The 15137-nt window shown below is 43.9% G+C and overlaps 1 protein-coding gene across 5 annotated transcripts in view; it reads right to left on the reverse strand.

The window, feature by feature from the left end:
- The window catches only part of NHSL1 (NHS like 1), a 349242-nt gene that overhangs the window by 106361 nt on the left and 227744 nt on the right, over positions 1–15137 (reverse strand). The window contains exon 1 of one of the 5 annotated variants that reach the window (XM_063917434.1): positions 5925–6198. The exons of the other annotated variants lie outside the window; for them this stretch is intronic. Coding sequence (XP_063773504.1) covers positions 5925–5940 — 16 coding nt within the window. The 5' untranslated portion in view covers positions 5941–6198. Of the gene's footprint in view, positions 1–5924; positions 6199–15137 lie in introns of those variants that run through there. 5 annotated transcript variants of the gene reach the window in all.

Below are 15137 nucleotides of genomic sequence, written 5' to 3' on the forward strand. Positions count from 1 at the left end.
CACTATTAGTCGACATAGACATGGTCAACATTGACTAACAGTCGACACATGAAATAGTCGATGCTGGACAGGTCGACACATGAAAAGGTTGACATGGATTTTGTTAACTGTTTTTGGTGTCATTTTTTCCCCGTAACATGACCAGGAACCCCATAGACCACGTCTATGGTAAAGTATGAAAACAGTTCATCTACATTTTTTTTAAAAGCCATGTCGACCTTTTCATGTGTCGACCATATGTCTGTCGACCACGTCAATGTCGACAAATAGTGGTCGACCTTAACATGGTCAACCATCCAAACGGATACCAGCACAGAGCAGTGCATAACACATTAACAAACTGAACAAGTCATCATTGCCACAAAGAGGAAAACCAATTTTCGTTTGCTTTGCCATCAAATATGTTTTTTGTCTCTACACGGTATGAATGAGATACAAAAACATGGTTCTGCCCGGAGACTGCGACCAGGCGCTACCTCTGGAGCATTCTCCTTAACAATTGAACATTTGTTGCCAGGTTTCCTCCACTAGAGAAAGCCAGACAAGTTTCATGACTCAGCAGCAACCACAAGAGAGAGCAGGAAAAGGACATTAACCTTTTAGACATGAGAAATAAAATACTACTGTAACGTAGGCTTCCACTTTTCTGACAGATAAAACAGTCACCATCTATGTACTGTAGCTTCTCTTATTCCTATTTGTTGTTCATGTTGGTAGCATCTACTAGGAGTTCAAGTCACAAACACATCTTATACAACAAGTCACAAGCTGTACACTTAACTGATATTGATATACTGGATTGAAAGGGGTTTTCCCCGCATTGATATATTGGCTTTTCGGCAACTTACTAAATGCATTGCTTTATATTTTCCTCCTGGGATACGTCATAAAGTTGTTCTCTATTTTTGTACCCAACGCAGAAAGTGCAGCAGGAGTATGACCTGTCCTAAAGCAAGAGATGCTAGCAGCCAAAGAAGTCCTTGGAAGGTGGACAAGCACTTTAAGAGCTAGGGATGTATTTAATAAAAGCTTTTCTGCAGCATTTTAACTGAAAAAAAACGAAACCCTTTCCGACTTCACTGGTAATCATTGCCGGGAATAGCTGACGCCCAAGATTTGACTTATCTTCCCTCATACACAGATACGTCACTGCATCTATATAAGCGTGTTTTCATGTGTACTGTTGTGGAAAAGTGACTGTCCTGAAGCAGAACTGGCTGTGTGGCTGGTAGAAAAAAATAAGTGGCGTCGCATTTCACGTTTTTCTTTTAAACTCTGACATTGCTGTCAGATATGCTCTGTCATTATATCCCTGGATATAGCCTTAAAATGAGATAATGTGAATCATTGCTATCAGTAATTTCCATGGCACAGAACTGAAGGGTGTCTCTTGTGTCTCCTTGTAAGAAGGTGGGATATAAATAATGCGCTGTGGGACTACTTATGTTGCAAATGCAAATGTCTGCAAATGTCTGACACATCGCTATCTTTATGCTTACAAAGAGCTCAGTGTTCTGATTCATATAACCTTTCACCTCTACTTATGAATCATGTTACTGAGAGAATAGGAAAAGGTGGGCTGTTGGTAATGATAATAATGATTTACTAGAGCATAAATGTCTGTAACCTCTGCAGGACTTATGTATACAGACTGCTAAACCAGCAGTAACATCAAGTATACACTACATATAAGAACTAGGTATATAAATAAACTGTTGCCCTGATTTTGTAGGCATGCTGAGCCCAGGGTCTGTCCTAAGATTCAGACTTCCTGGACCTGGCTCACCAGTTCCATAGGCCAATCGGAGTAAACTTTGGCTTATGCAGATGGCCGAGACCACCCGATAATCCGTTGCTGTGTCTTTGGAAGAAGTACTCTTCGCATATGGTGGTAGTGTCTGTAAAAAGACGCCTCTTGCAATTAGAATTTTAGTTGTACGGTAGTGCACAGCCGCTTCCCTGCAGCTATGCAATAAGAATCAGGCCCTGGTCAGCCTAAGTTACCCTGCTAACCTGTTCATGCAAACACTAAAGAGTGCAACACGCCATAACTAAATACATCTTTTATACAATGGTTACCAAACCATGATCATTTCCGGAACCAAAAGATTTTACTTATTGTTTACAAGTGTCAATTAAAAGTCTCAACCTCTGACTTTTATAATGTAGTACTGTCAAAATGAGCTGGAAAATGAGCTAAAATGACAATCTCTAATGTATATGCTTATTTTTCCTTGATCTTTAACACAGAAGGCACATTGTAGGGTATACATAATGTTATGAAGGACTATTTGTAAAAGATTTTAGTACATAACAGTTTCTCATAAATGTAGGGCATATATTAATGAAACATTTATGTGATTATATCAGAGGTTCTCAAACTGTGTGCCATGGCATCCTGGGGTGCCCCGAGGCTCTTGCAGGGGTGCCTTGGATTTGTGGTTCAGGACCAATTCAAATTATTTATGGTCAATGTAATAGGCTAAACCAATGCTGGTGGCTGCCAATCATACAATGGGGGTCATTCCGAATTGATCACTCGCAAGCTGCTTTTAGCAGCTTTGCACACGCTAAGCCGCCGCCTACTGGGAGTGAATCTTAGCATATTAAAATTGCGAACGAAAGATTAGCAGAATTGCGAATAGACACTTCTTAGCAGTTTCTGAGTAGCTCCACACTTACTCGGCAACTGCGATCAGTTCAGTCAGTTTCGTTCCTGGTTTGACGTCACAAACACACCCAGCGTTCGGCCAGACACTCCTCCGTTTCTCCAGCCACTCCCGCGTTTTTCCCAGAAACGGTAGCGTTTTTTCGCACACACCCATAAAACGGCCAGTTTCCGCCCAGAAACACCCACTTCCTGTCAATCACATTACGATCGCCAGAACGAAGAAAAAACCTCGTAATGCCGTGAGTAAAATACCTAACTGCATAGCAAATTTACTTGGCGCAGTCGCACTGCGGACATTGTGCATTAGCGACTAATCGCTCCATTGCGGAAAAAAAATAACGAGCGATCAACTAGGAATGACCCCCAATATGTGGCCATACAGAAGTGAATCATGCCCCTTACCACATAACTGAACCTAAGGATGACATATAAACACAATTAATTTAATTTCTCAATAAAAAACTTTGGGCCTAGGGTGCCGTGAAAAAAATTCTGATACTCTAGGGCACAGATTCTCAATCTCGGTCCTCAGGACCCCACACGGTGCATGTTTTGCAGGTCTCCTCACAGAATCACAAGTGAAATAATTCACTCCACCTGCGGACCTTTTAAAATGTGTCAGTGAGTAATACACCTGTGCACCTACTGGGTTACCTGCAAAACATGCACTGTGTGGGGTCCTGAGGACAGAGTTTGAGAACCTATGCTCTAGGGCACAGGGTCTCAAACTCGGTCCTCAGGACCCCACACAGTGCATGTTTTGCAGGTCTCCTCACAGAATCACAAGTGAAATAATTAGCTCCACCTGTAGACCTTTTAAAATGTGTCAGTGAGTAATTAATACACCTGTGCACTTGCTGGGTTACCTGCAAAACATGCACTGTGTGGGGTCCTGAGGACCGAGTTTGAGAACCACTGCTCTAGGGCACAGGTTCTCAAACTCTGTCCTCAGGACTCCACACAGTGCATGTTTTGCAGGTAACCCAGCAGGTGCACAGGTGTAGTAATTACTCACTGACACATTTTAAAAGGCCCACAGTTGGAGCTAATTATTTATTTTGTGATTCTGTGAGGGGACCTGCAAAACAGGACATCACACAGTGCATAAGGACCGAGTTTGAGAACCTGTGCTCTAGGGCACCATGATTTATAAAAGTTTGGGAACCACTGGATTATATGATTCTTTATAATGACACACCTGTAGTATGACCATGCTCCCTGTAAATCACATAACAAGCTCAGCACAAGTTGGGTTGGGAGGGAGTCCCTAGGAGTATACTCTAATACTGTATACTGAATGTGTCTTCCCCACAGGATAATGCCATGTACAGTATCCACTGATTTTGAACAATGCACATTCCAATGGCATTAAAACTTTATGGGATTGTTAACTTGATATTTTACTCTTGGGCGGGAGATCAATAGGCACCGCTGAACTTGAATCATTTGATGCCCATTTTTAGTTCTGAAAAGTGCAATGCTTCCAAGTGGTTACTAGGTCAATGAGTTCCATTTTGATTTCTTGTACTAGCGTTATACAGTAAATACTAATACTAACTGTGTTTTGTAACAGTAAAGAACTGTTAAGTAGGTTGGTATACATTATTTGTCAAATAATAGTTTACATTTAAGACATTCTATGTAATAAGGGAGATACATTTTACTTTAAAGCACCATTATAAAAATATGGCCTCTTAAAATTTTCCAGTCTTGCTACATACAATTTCATCAGAAGCTTATCAGTGCTCTTCTCTATCTGTCACTAACAGAACAGAAACACAGATTCCAAGCTACTTCTAACATATTATGAGATTTCCTTGAAATAGGAATTTAATCAGTCATGCAGACACGCAACTTACAGAACTTCTACACTTCTACGTTTACCAACATCTGGATTTATTTGCTGTCAGCTGTTTTGCAAGACATGAAACCAATCCTATGTAACATTCCTTTCTCCGTTTCTTAGTTTAACCCCAAAACACTAAAAGGAAAAACAAATCTCTAAAGGCAGCAATGTCTAGAGATGCAATCATTATTTAGGTGACAAGGACCCATTAAGCATAGAATGAACAGAAGTAGAAATGACATATCCAGGCCTGTGGTTCCCAAACTCGTCCATCAAGAAGCACTAGCAGTCCAAGTTTTAGGTATATCCATGGCTCAGCACAGATGGTTAAATCATATTGACTGAGTACTAATTACGTCACCTGTGGCCAAGCATGGATATACTTAAAACTTGGACCGTTGGGGTGCCTTGCAGACAGAATCTGGGAACAACTGATTTAGGCTCACAAAATATTCATGTAATGATCCATCTGACAATTTAGGATCCCATGTTATACACCAATGTCACTGCTGAAATCTTTTAGCTAGACAGCCAAGTACTGGACAAGTCTGCGTTCCAGAACATAATACTGTACTACTAATACTAATAATAGTTGTCTACGTCCATACAAGTTGAACGTTGTGACAGATATGGCAGCTACAGTTTGGCCTTAGAAACCCCATAGCATGGATTTAGGACCTCCTTTGAAGGTTGCATGCAAATATTACTGTGGTGCAGATAGAGGGGTCTATTTACTAAGCCTTGAATGTAGATAAAGTGGACAGAGATAAAGTATCAGCCAATCAGCTCCTAACTGCAATGTCACAGACTGGGTTTGAAAAATGACAGTTTGGAGCTGATTGGCTGGCAGCTTATCGCTCTCCATTTTATTACTCTCCTAGGCTTGGTACATCTTCCCCTGTGGCTTCTGAGTGTCTGCAGATTACATTCCCAAAACCCATGTACATAAGACAGAGAAGAGCAAGAGGATAACCTACGGTTTCCAGTGCCATGTACATTATACAATCCATTGTCTGGGGACAATACACCAGCATCCCACTACACAAACACTGCTTGGGATTAATTTATTTTCCAGAACTGTATCACAAAGCAAGCCGTATGACCGTGTGCGACCCAAGCATATATTAACTATTCATTTACAGAAGTGACAGCAAAATCAGCAATGCAATACACAGCAAATATAATGAAAAGTTGCCTGTATTGCAAGAATAAGCAACATCTATCTAACTAAAGAGACGTGGCAGCAAATCCATTTAAAGCAAGAACAATGAGAACAATGGAAGCCCATACTGTAATCAGGCTGTCTGAAAGTTTCTCAGCGCAAGACTGGTTTGGAAGCAAGAACTACAAACAAAAGGATAAACGCTCACTTCTAATGGGCAGTATCAGAAAAGAGGAGCACCTCACCTTTCACACAAAACATTCTGTGTCCATTCCATGTACTGCTGGTGAAGCGATGAGCCTCCTATACACTGCGCTGTACTAGATACAGCTGTTTCCTAGCTCCCTGCATTCAGCATGCTCACACTGACACACACACAAAAGTGTGGCACCACTCCAGATCCTGCTGTGAAAGGAAGCTGCCATCCAATCGTGTTATCTGAGCCAGTTGTATGGCCTGTAACCCTTAGCTCTCCTCTCCACTGACTCCCTCCCATTCCAAAAATAATATCCAAGGAGACAGAGAGAGAATGGGAGAAAAGTTCCTGTGCCTCTGTGGTCAGTGATAGCACCAGCCCGTGTTGAATTGTTCAACCTTATCTGTCAGCATTTTTCACTGTTGTGTGCACAGGGTTTAGGGACAGTAAATGGGCAGAGGCTTGGATAGCAGATAACTCTTAATCCAACTCAACTGTTTGTTGTGAAATACTAACGCAGCTCTTTGTGGATCATGCTTTTTGTTTTCTTGTTCTGGAATGCCTGGCTTGTTCTCCAGTCCCCCAGCACATTTTTTGCACATTGCTATTGTGCAATTTTTTTTTATTTTACTTTTAATATGCATAAATGATTGCTAATGAGGGGAGCTTTGTGTAAACTGCACAACATGCATTACGTGTTTTGTTATCCTTACTACAAGTATAGTAGTAGTATTCTACTTTAGGGTAAGAAAGTGCCAAATATGTAATGTTAACAATTGTCAAAATAAAGGAGAACCTGTTTCCCGGTAACTTTGCACCTCAGACTTCTCATGTCCCCAATTTAGTTACAGAAGTCCATCAACCTGCCAATCTGAAGGTATTCTCACCATCCCTGCCCCCACTCATTGTATTCTTATCGCCACAATGCCTGACTAATCATGAAAATGAAAATCATGAAAAAACACAAGATGTTGGGCCTTAGCTGACTAGAAAAGCCACAGTGGGTGAATGGTGGTAATACCCTGCTAACTGAAATTCTGACCAGTCCTGCCCTTTTTTAATGACACCTGATGCCAATTATACTTGCATACTCTCCCAGAAGGTTCAGGAGACTCGGGTAGTGCCCACACTCCCGGAAGAGTGGGTGGATTTCCCACATTCCACCCACTACCTAGTAAAGCAGGCAGGATGGGGAGATAATACCAGGAATTGTGGGTCCGTATGAAGGGGGCTACAATGAAACTATTTGCGGGGCGCAAACATCCGAGCCCCGCCCCTGAAACGGTCAGCTGCATCTCCTCTTCATGCTTCTCCTGGAGAGGAGCAACTAAAAGTAGGCAAGTGTGTGTCAATATCATACTTTATTTACAAGTCTGGATCACTGTTTGTTAGACTCTAATCATTGTACAATGCCAGAAGTGTGGTTCAATATTCTGAAAGAGGCAAAACTCACCCATATAAGATGTCTACGAGAAGATCAATACATTAATAAATGGATGCAGTTTCCATTAAATTCCTGGTGACTTGGCATACGACACACTGAACAGAGGTTAAGCTCTTGCTATACACTCCAGATCTCCTGGGACACACAACACTAGGTGCACTGGCGTATCTATAATGGGTGCAGTGTGTGCGGTGCACACGGGCCCCTTAGTCCAGAGGGGGCCCACACCGCACACACTGCACCTATTTCTTCTGTACTTACCTTTCTGGCGTCCATCAGTGATTGTGTGTGGGCCCCCTCCTCTCCCGTAGCCATTACCGCCACTGCTAGTGCACTGAACGCTAGAGACTAAGGCACAGTGCCAGAGTCTACAGCGCAAGCGCAGGACTCAGGAAAAATGTCGCGGAGGCCATTTTTCGGAGTCCTGCGCATGCGCTGTAGACTCTGGCACTGTGCCAGAGTCTCAGCGCTGATAGCAGCAGACAGCGGCGGTGACGGCTACAGGAGAGGAGGGGGCCCACACACTGGTCCCCTCCTCTCTAGAAACACCGCTGACTAGGTGCATGTACAGTAAGGTCCGTGTCACCAAACCTTGTAATCTATTTCTGCCACCACAGTGACACATGGCTGGGAAATGGATGATACTGGCATCACATCTGGCTTTCATCACCAAAATTAAAGCTGTGAGTGTATAATTTTCCATATGATTAGCCCAAGCAATGTAAAGTATTCGATAAAAATTTAGAATTAATTATAATTAAATACAGTATAGCAGATTTACATTTGCTTCACTTTATACAAAACAGTCTACTGGGGATTTGGTGATTATATAAAGAACTGATACCAACATCCAACACACAATATTGGAAGGACGTAAGTAACCAACTTAGACATGTGTCTGTCAATCTCAATACCTGCATCCATTCACCAAGCCTACACAATACAATGTGTGTGTGTTATAAATATGTTCAGAAATGCTGCTACATTGCTGGAATAGCTTACCCTTTAGTTAGGTCATCTAAGCATGAGGAGAATGTAATCTATTTACAAAAAAGGAAATAGGGAGGCACAATAGAGAGCTAGAACAGAGTCAAGGTCAAACAACCCACAAACTGCAAAAGCTTCTATGGCAAGGGTCTGAATTATTATTTTACATGTGACCTGGAATACATCTGTGTAGAAACGGCCATGAAAAAGAAATACTAGCTGATAGAAAGAGGTTAAATATGCAAAAAAAAAAAAAAAATCCTGACCTACGAAAAAGGGAGGCTAAAAAAGACTGTGATATAACTGTATAAGTCACTAGTTAGAACACCTCTTTAATATGGGGTACAGCTTTGGGCACCTCACTGTAAGATGGACAAAGGAGAAATTGGCATAGTGCTTAGGCGTGCAAATGCATTAATAGAGTAAATGGAAGAGATAATTCTAAAGAGATAGTATAAAAGTAGATTTACTTACCATAGGTTAAAAGTGCCTTAGAGTCGACTTGATGAATAAATATATACATATTATCTGAGGTCTAATTATCTCTACAAACCAATTGTTTTAGGCAAACATATTACATTGAGAGTTCTGCCTTCTTCTAGTTCAGTTAGGATTTGATGGCTAGAGCATATGTACAGTGCCATCTTAGCATATAGGTACACTGTATAGAGAACGGTTGTGATTCTTCACCGGCCTATATGAATTTGAATACAGTATTAGAAGAGACCAAGAAGTAGACAATTCATGTTGCTAAATCAATTAGCTAAATAAGTCCATTTGGCGGTGCACTCCGAGTCAGAAAAAGTATACGTGTAGAGAAGGAAAAGAAGACTCTCTTGTTTGGGCGCACTCTTATTATTATTATTAACAGTTTCTTATATAGCGCAGCAAATTCCGTTGCGCTTTACAATTTGAAATAACAATAACAAAATGGGTGATAACAAACCGTCATAGAGGTAGGAAGGCCCTGCTCGCAAGCTTACAATCTATAGGCACTCTTTATATTATTAATCAAGAAAATGTATATGTATCACAGTGAGTCTAAAACTTAACTTTTATTAATTCCTGTCATAAAATAAACTTGACATCCAACATACTGCAAAGCTTTAAAAACAAAATATGTTCTGATCCATCCATCAGTAGGATGATTGGAAGCAGCAAAATAGATATGAGTAATTCTACTTCCGTCAGCCTTGGATCAGTACAAACCAGGTTTGTATTAATAGAACCCAAATGGGCCAATTATTGTGAGGGATGTCCCAGTATATATTATATATATATATATATATATATAATTTTATATAGAGTAGAAAATTACAGTTACGAGCTGATTGGCTACTACTTTATCTCTCTCCACTTTATGCCCATATGTCCTTTTGTAAGCTTAGTACTCAACCAACTACATAACTTATCTCCTGACTTGCTAACTAGTGAGTCCGATGTTATTGCTAAACGGAGAGACACTCCGAATCCTACAATTCAAAACGCAGTGTGTGGGGGCCCGAGACGGCCGCACCTGTCACCCCTCCCTTTATCTGTCCCTGACTTGTACAAGTATTTAAATAAATTGCAATAAATATTAATTGGTACAAAAAAGTAATATGTTAAGCCATAAAGGCTGCTAGTGTAGTAATTGGCTCCATAAAGTCAGCTAATTCTCGTTGGCAAACAAAATTGACACAATGGAGTGTAACTCACAAGTGCTAGGAAAGACTATGGGGTATATGCAATTCCGGGCGAATTGCGGCAATTTTTCGCCCGTTTTTAAATTCGACCGTCGAATTCCGGCCGGCGGGTGCCAGAATTCGACATATTCAATAAAAAACGGATTCGACAGTCCCGCAGTCGAAAAACGGACCAATTGACGGATTTTGAATCGACTTTTCAGATGGTACAAAAAACTGTAAAAAACCCGAAAAAAAATTGCGTGGGGTCCCCCCTCCTAAGCATAACCAGCCTCGGGCTCTTTGAGCCGGTCCTGGTTGCCAAAATACGGGGGGAAAAATGACAGGGGATCCCCCGTATTTTAACAACCAGCACCGGGCTCTGCGCCTGGTCCTGGTTAGAGATGAGCGGATTCGGTTTTACTCGGTTCTCAAAACGGCATCTTATTGGCTCACTGATGTCACGTGTTTTGGATAGCCAATCGGATGCCGTTTTGAGAACCGAGTAAAACCGAATCCGCTCATCTCTAGTCCTGGTGCAAAAAATACGGGGGACAAAAAGAGTAGGGGTCCCCCGTATTTTTTGTACCAGCACCGCGCTCCACTAGCTGGACAGATAATGCCACAGCCGGGGGACACTTTTATACCGTTCCCTGCGGCTGTGGCATTAAATACCCAACTAGTCACCCCTGGCCGGGATACCCTGGAGGAGTGGGGATCCCTTCAATCAAGGGGTCCCCCCCAGCCACCCAAGGGCCAGGGGTGAAGCCCGAGGCTGTCCCCCCCCATCCAAGGGCTGCGGATGGGGGGCTGATAGCCTTGAGTAAAATGAAAGAATATTGTTTTTTGCAGAAGAACTACAAGTCCCAGCAAGCCTCCCCGCAGGCTGGTACTTGGAGAACCACAAGTACCAGCATGCGGGGGGAAACGGGCCCACTGGTACCTGTAGTTCTTCTGCCAAAAAAATACCCAAATAAAAACAGGACACGCACACCGTGAAAATACAACTTTATTTCACACATGCCGACACATACATACTTCCCTATGTTGACATGCCGACTGCCACGTCTCCAATGTCGACGAATCCGGGGTACCTGAAAATAAACTTAATACTCACCTAAATCCAGTGTCCTGTGATATTTGTAATCCACGTACTTGGCAAAACAAAAAAACGCATTTACCCGATCCACACGGACTGAAAGGGGTCCCATGTTTACACATGGGACCCCTTTCCCCGAATGCAGAGACTCCCCGTGACTGCTGTCACAGAAGGTCCCTTCAGCCAATCAGGGAGCGCCACGTCGTGGCACTCTCCTGATTGGCTGTATGCGCGTCGGAGCTGTCAGACGCTCATCGCACAGCCCCCTCCATTATCTTCAATGGTAGGAACTTTGCGGTCAGCGGTGAGGTCACCCGCGGTCAGCGGCTGACCGCGGGTAACCCCACCGCTGACCGCAAAGTTCCCACCATTGAAACTAATGGAGGTGCTGTGCGATGCGCTGTCTGCCAGCTCAGACGCGCATAGGGAATCAGGAGAGTGCCAGGACGTGGCGCTCCCTGATTGCCTGAAGGGACCCTCTGTGACAGGAGTCACAGGGGGTGTCAACATTCGGGGAAAGGGGTCCCATGTGTAAACATGGGACCCCTTTCAGTCCGTGTGGATCGGGTAAATGCGTTTTTTTATTTTGCCAAGTACGTGGATTACAAATATCACTGGACACTGGATTTAGGTGAGTATAATTTTATTTTCAGGTACACCCCATGGATTCTACTTGGACAAGTGGACCGAACGTCGTGTCAACATAGGTAAGTATGTGTGTGTCGACATGTTTGTAATAAAGTTGTACTTTCAAGGTGTGCGTGTCCTGTTTTTATTTGGGTATTTTTTTGCAGTAGAACTACAGGTACCAGCGGGTCCGTTTCCCCCCCGCATGCTGGTACTTGTGGTTCTCCAAGTACCAGCTTGCGGGGGAGGCTTGCTGGGACTTGTAGTTCTTCTGCAAAAAAACAATATTCTTTCATTTTACTCAAGGCTATCAGCCCCCCATCCGCAGCCCTTGGATGTGGGGGACAGCCTCGGGCTTCACCCCTGGCCCTTGGGTGGCTGGGGGGGACGGACCCCTTGATTGAAGGGGTCCCCACTCCTCCAGGGTACCCCGGCCAGGGGTGACTAGTTGGGTATTTAATGCCCCGGCCGCAGGGAGCGATATAAAAGTGTCCCCCGGCTGTGGCATTATCTGTCCAGCTAGTGGAGCCCGGTACTGGTTCAAAAAATACGGGGGACACCTACTCTTTTTGTCCCCCATATTTTTTGCACCAGGACCAGGCGCAGAGCCCGGTGCTGGTTGTTAAAATACGGGGGATCCCCTGTCATTTTCTTCACGTATTTTGGCAACCAGGACCGGCTCAAAGAGCCCGAGGCTGGTAATGCTTAGGAGGGGGGACCCCACGCAATTTTTTTTCGGGTTTTTAACCCATTCCATAAAAAAATATATATATGTATTTTAAAAAATATATAAATAATACTTGTGCCTCCTAAATAGACAAACCAAGTACCTAATCCCTTCTAATATAAATAGATATGCTATTAGCAATAAAAAAACCACAAAAAAAAAAACATGTTTTTAAAAACTTAGGTAATCAGCTAATATTGCTAAAATAAACCCAAATAAACACTTATGCCACTGGTTCCCATACGTTTTTCAATCACCCCGCCCTAGAGTATTAGAATTATTTTCATGGCACCCCTAGAATAAATGTTTCTTACGAGGAATTCATATTTTTTTTTATTAATTAAGTACATTGGCCCTCATTCCGAGTTGTTCGCTCGTTCTTTTTCATCGCATCGCAGTGAAAATCCGCTTAGTACGCATGCGCAATGTTCGCACTGCGACTGCGCCAAGTAACTTTACTATGAAGAAAGTATTTTTACTCACGGCTTTTTCTTCGCTCCGGCGATCGTAATGTGATTGACAGGAAATGGGTGTTACTGGGCGGATACACGGCGTTTCAGGGGCGTGTGGCTGAAAACGCTACCGTTTCCGGAAAAAACGCAGGAGTGGCCGGGGAAACGGTGGGAGTGCCTGGGCGAACGCTGGGTGTGTTTGTGACGTCAACCAGGAACGACAAGCACTGAAATGATCGCACAGGCAGAGTAAGTCTGGAGCTACTCTGAAACTGCTAACTCGTTTGTAATCGCAATATTGCGCGTACGTCGGTCGCAATTTTAAGAAGCTAAGATTCACTCCCAGTAGGCGGCGGCTTAGCGTGTGTAACTCTGCTACATTCGCCTTGCGAGCGAACAACTCGGAATGAGGGCCATTGTGTTTATATGTCATCCTTAGGTTTAGTTATTTGGTGAGGGACAGGATTCGCTTCTGTTTATGATTGACAGCCACAATCACTGGATTCACCTATTACATAAATAAATAATTTGAATTGGTCCTGGACCACCAACCAAGTGCACCCCTACAAGGGGCCCTAAGGCACTCCAGGGTGCCACTGCACACAGTTTGTCAATCACTGCCTTTTGCAATTAAAATGTTTATTTTGACTTAAAAAGCATCCATTTTTCTGTTAGAAGTCCCACAGTTTCAATTCCAAAAGAGCTTCATCATGAATATCAAAGAACATTGGTGGTCATTCCGAGTTGTTCGCTCACTGCTATTATTAGCAGAATTGCTAATAGGCTAAAATCCGGCAGTTCTGCGCATGCGTATGCACAGCAGGGCGCACGTGCTAAGCAATTTTTTTACACAAAACTATGCTATTTTACTCACGGGCGAACAAAGCTTTTCAGTCGCTCTGTTGATCGGAGAATGATTGACAGGAAGTGGGTGTTTCTGGGTGGTAACTGAGCCTTTTTTCGGGAGTGTGCTAAAAAATGCAGGCGTGCCAGCAGAAAACGCAGGAGTGGCTGGAGAAACGGGGAAGTGGCTGGCCGGACGCTGGGCGTGTTTGTGACGTCAAACCAGGAACTAAACGGACTGAGGTGATTGCAATCTAGGAGTAGGTCTGGAGCTACTCAGAAACTGCAAGGAAATACTTAATAGCAGAATTGCTAATCTTTCGTTAGCAATTCTGCTATGCTAGGATACACTCCCAGAGGGCGGCGGCTTTGCGTTTGCATTGCTGCTAAAAGTAGCTAGCGAGCGAAAAACTCGGAATGACCACCATTGAAAGCAAATCTGAGAAAATTACATTGTAGCGCACCAATCAGGAAAAATCTATATATTTGCCTTAGTCTGTGACTCTGTGCCCGTAACGCTGGGCGGAGTCACAGTGGCTGCATGCAGGCCAGGAACAGTCCCCTCCCTCGGTCCGCCCATCCCCGCCCCGTCTCCTCCCCGTACACTCCCTGTACGTACCCTGGTGATCCTGTAGCCGGGGAGCGGGGACTGTAATAAGAGGATATAGCACTGTACCTGGCCCCAGCAGTTAGCAGTTTGTGCTGGCCGCCGTTGTCATGGTTACGCTGGGCCGGGCCTCCCCCTATTACCGCCGCGGCCTGGATTTGGGATGGGCCCGGACAGGCAGCACCGGGGGAGGGCGGATAGGCGGGTCCGCAGCTATACGTCCGCTGTACGGCGAACAGAGACCGAGAGTTACCGGGACATGCGCGCCGCCATGCTGGAAGGGGACGCGGCTACACTGACAGCAGCAGAGCAGGGACCTGGGCTAGGCCGCGCGACAATCCGGGGTGTCATCTGTCCGGGCCCGCCCGTAGTGTGTGCTGCTGCAGTGGTGGTGTCTGTGTGACAGGAACAGGATCATCACCCGGCCACACTGATCCTATATCTTTTATTAATCTCATATATAACTATAACATTATCTATCTGTCTATTTACATTATCTTTCTGTCTATCTACAGTATATATTATCTATCTATAGTATCTATTTACAGTATCTATCTATCTATCTATCATATATCTACAGTATCTATTTATCTATAGTATAGTATCCTATCATATATCTCCTATATATTTGCCTTAGTCTGTGACTCCGGGCCCGTAACGCTGGGCGGAGTCACAGTGGCTGCATGCAGGCCAGGAACAGTCCCCTCCCTCGGTCCGCCCATCCCCGCCCCGTCTCCACCCAGTGCCCTGTCTCTCTCCTCCCCGTACACTCCCTGTACGTACCCTGGTGATCCTGCAGCTGGGGAGCGGGG

Source organism: Pseudophryne corroboree, chromosome 4 (assembly GCF_028390025.1).
Source record: "Pseudophryne corroboree isolate aPseCor3 chromosome 4, aPseCor3.hap2, whole genome shotgun sequence".
NCBI lineage: Eukaryota > Metazoa > Chordata > Amphibia > Anura > Myobatrachidae > Pseudophryne > Pseudophryne corroboree.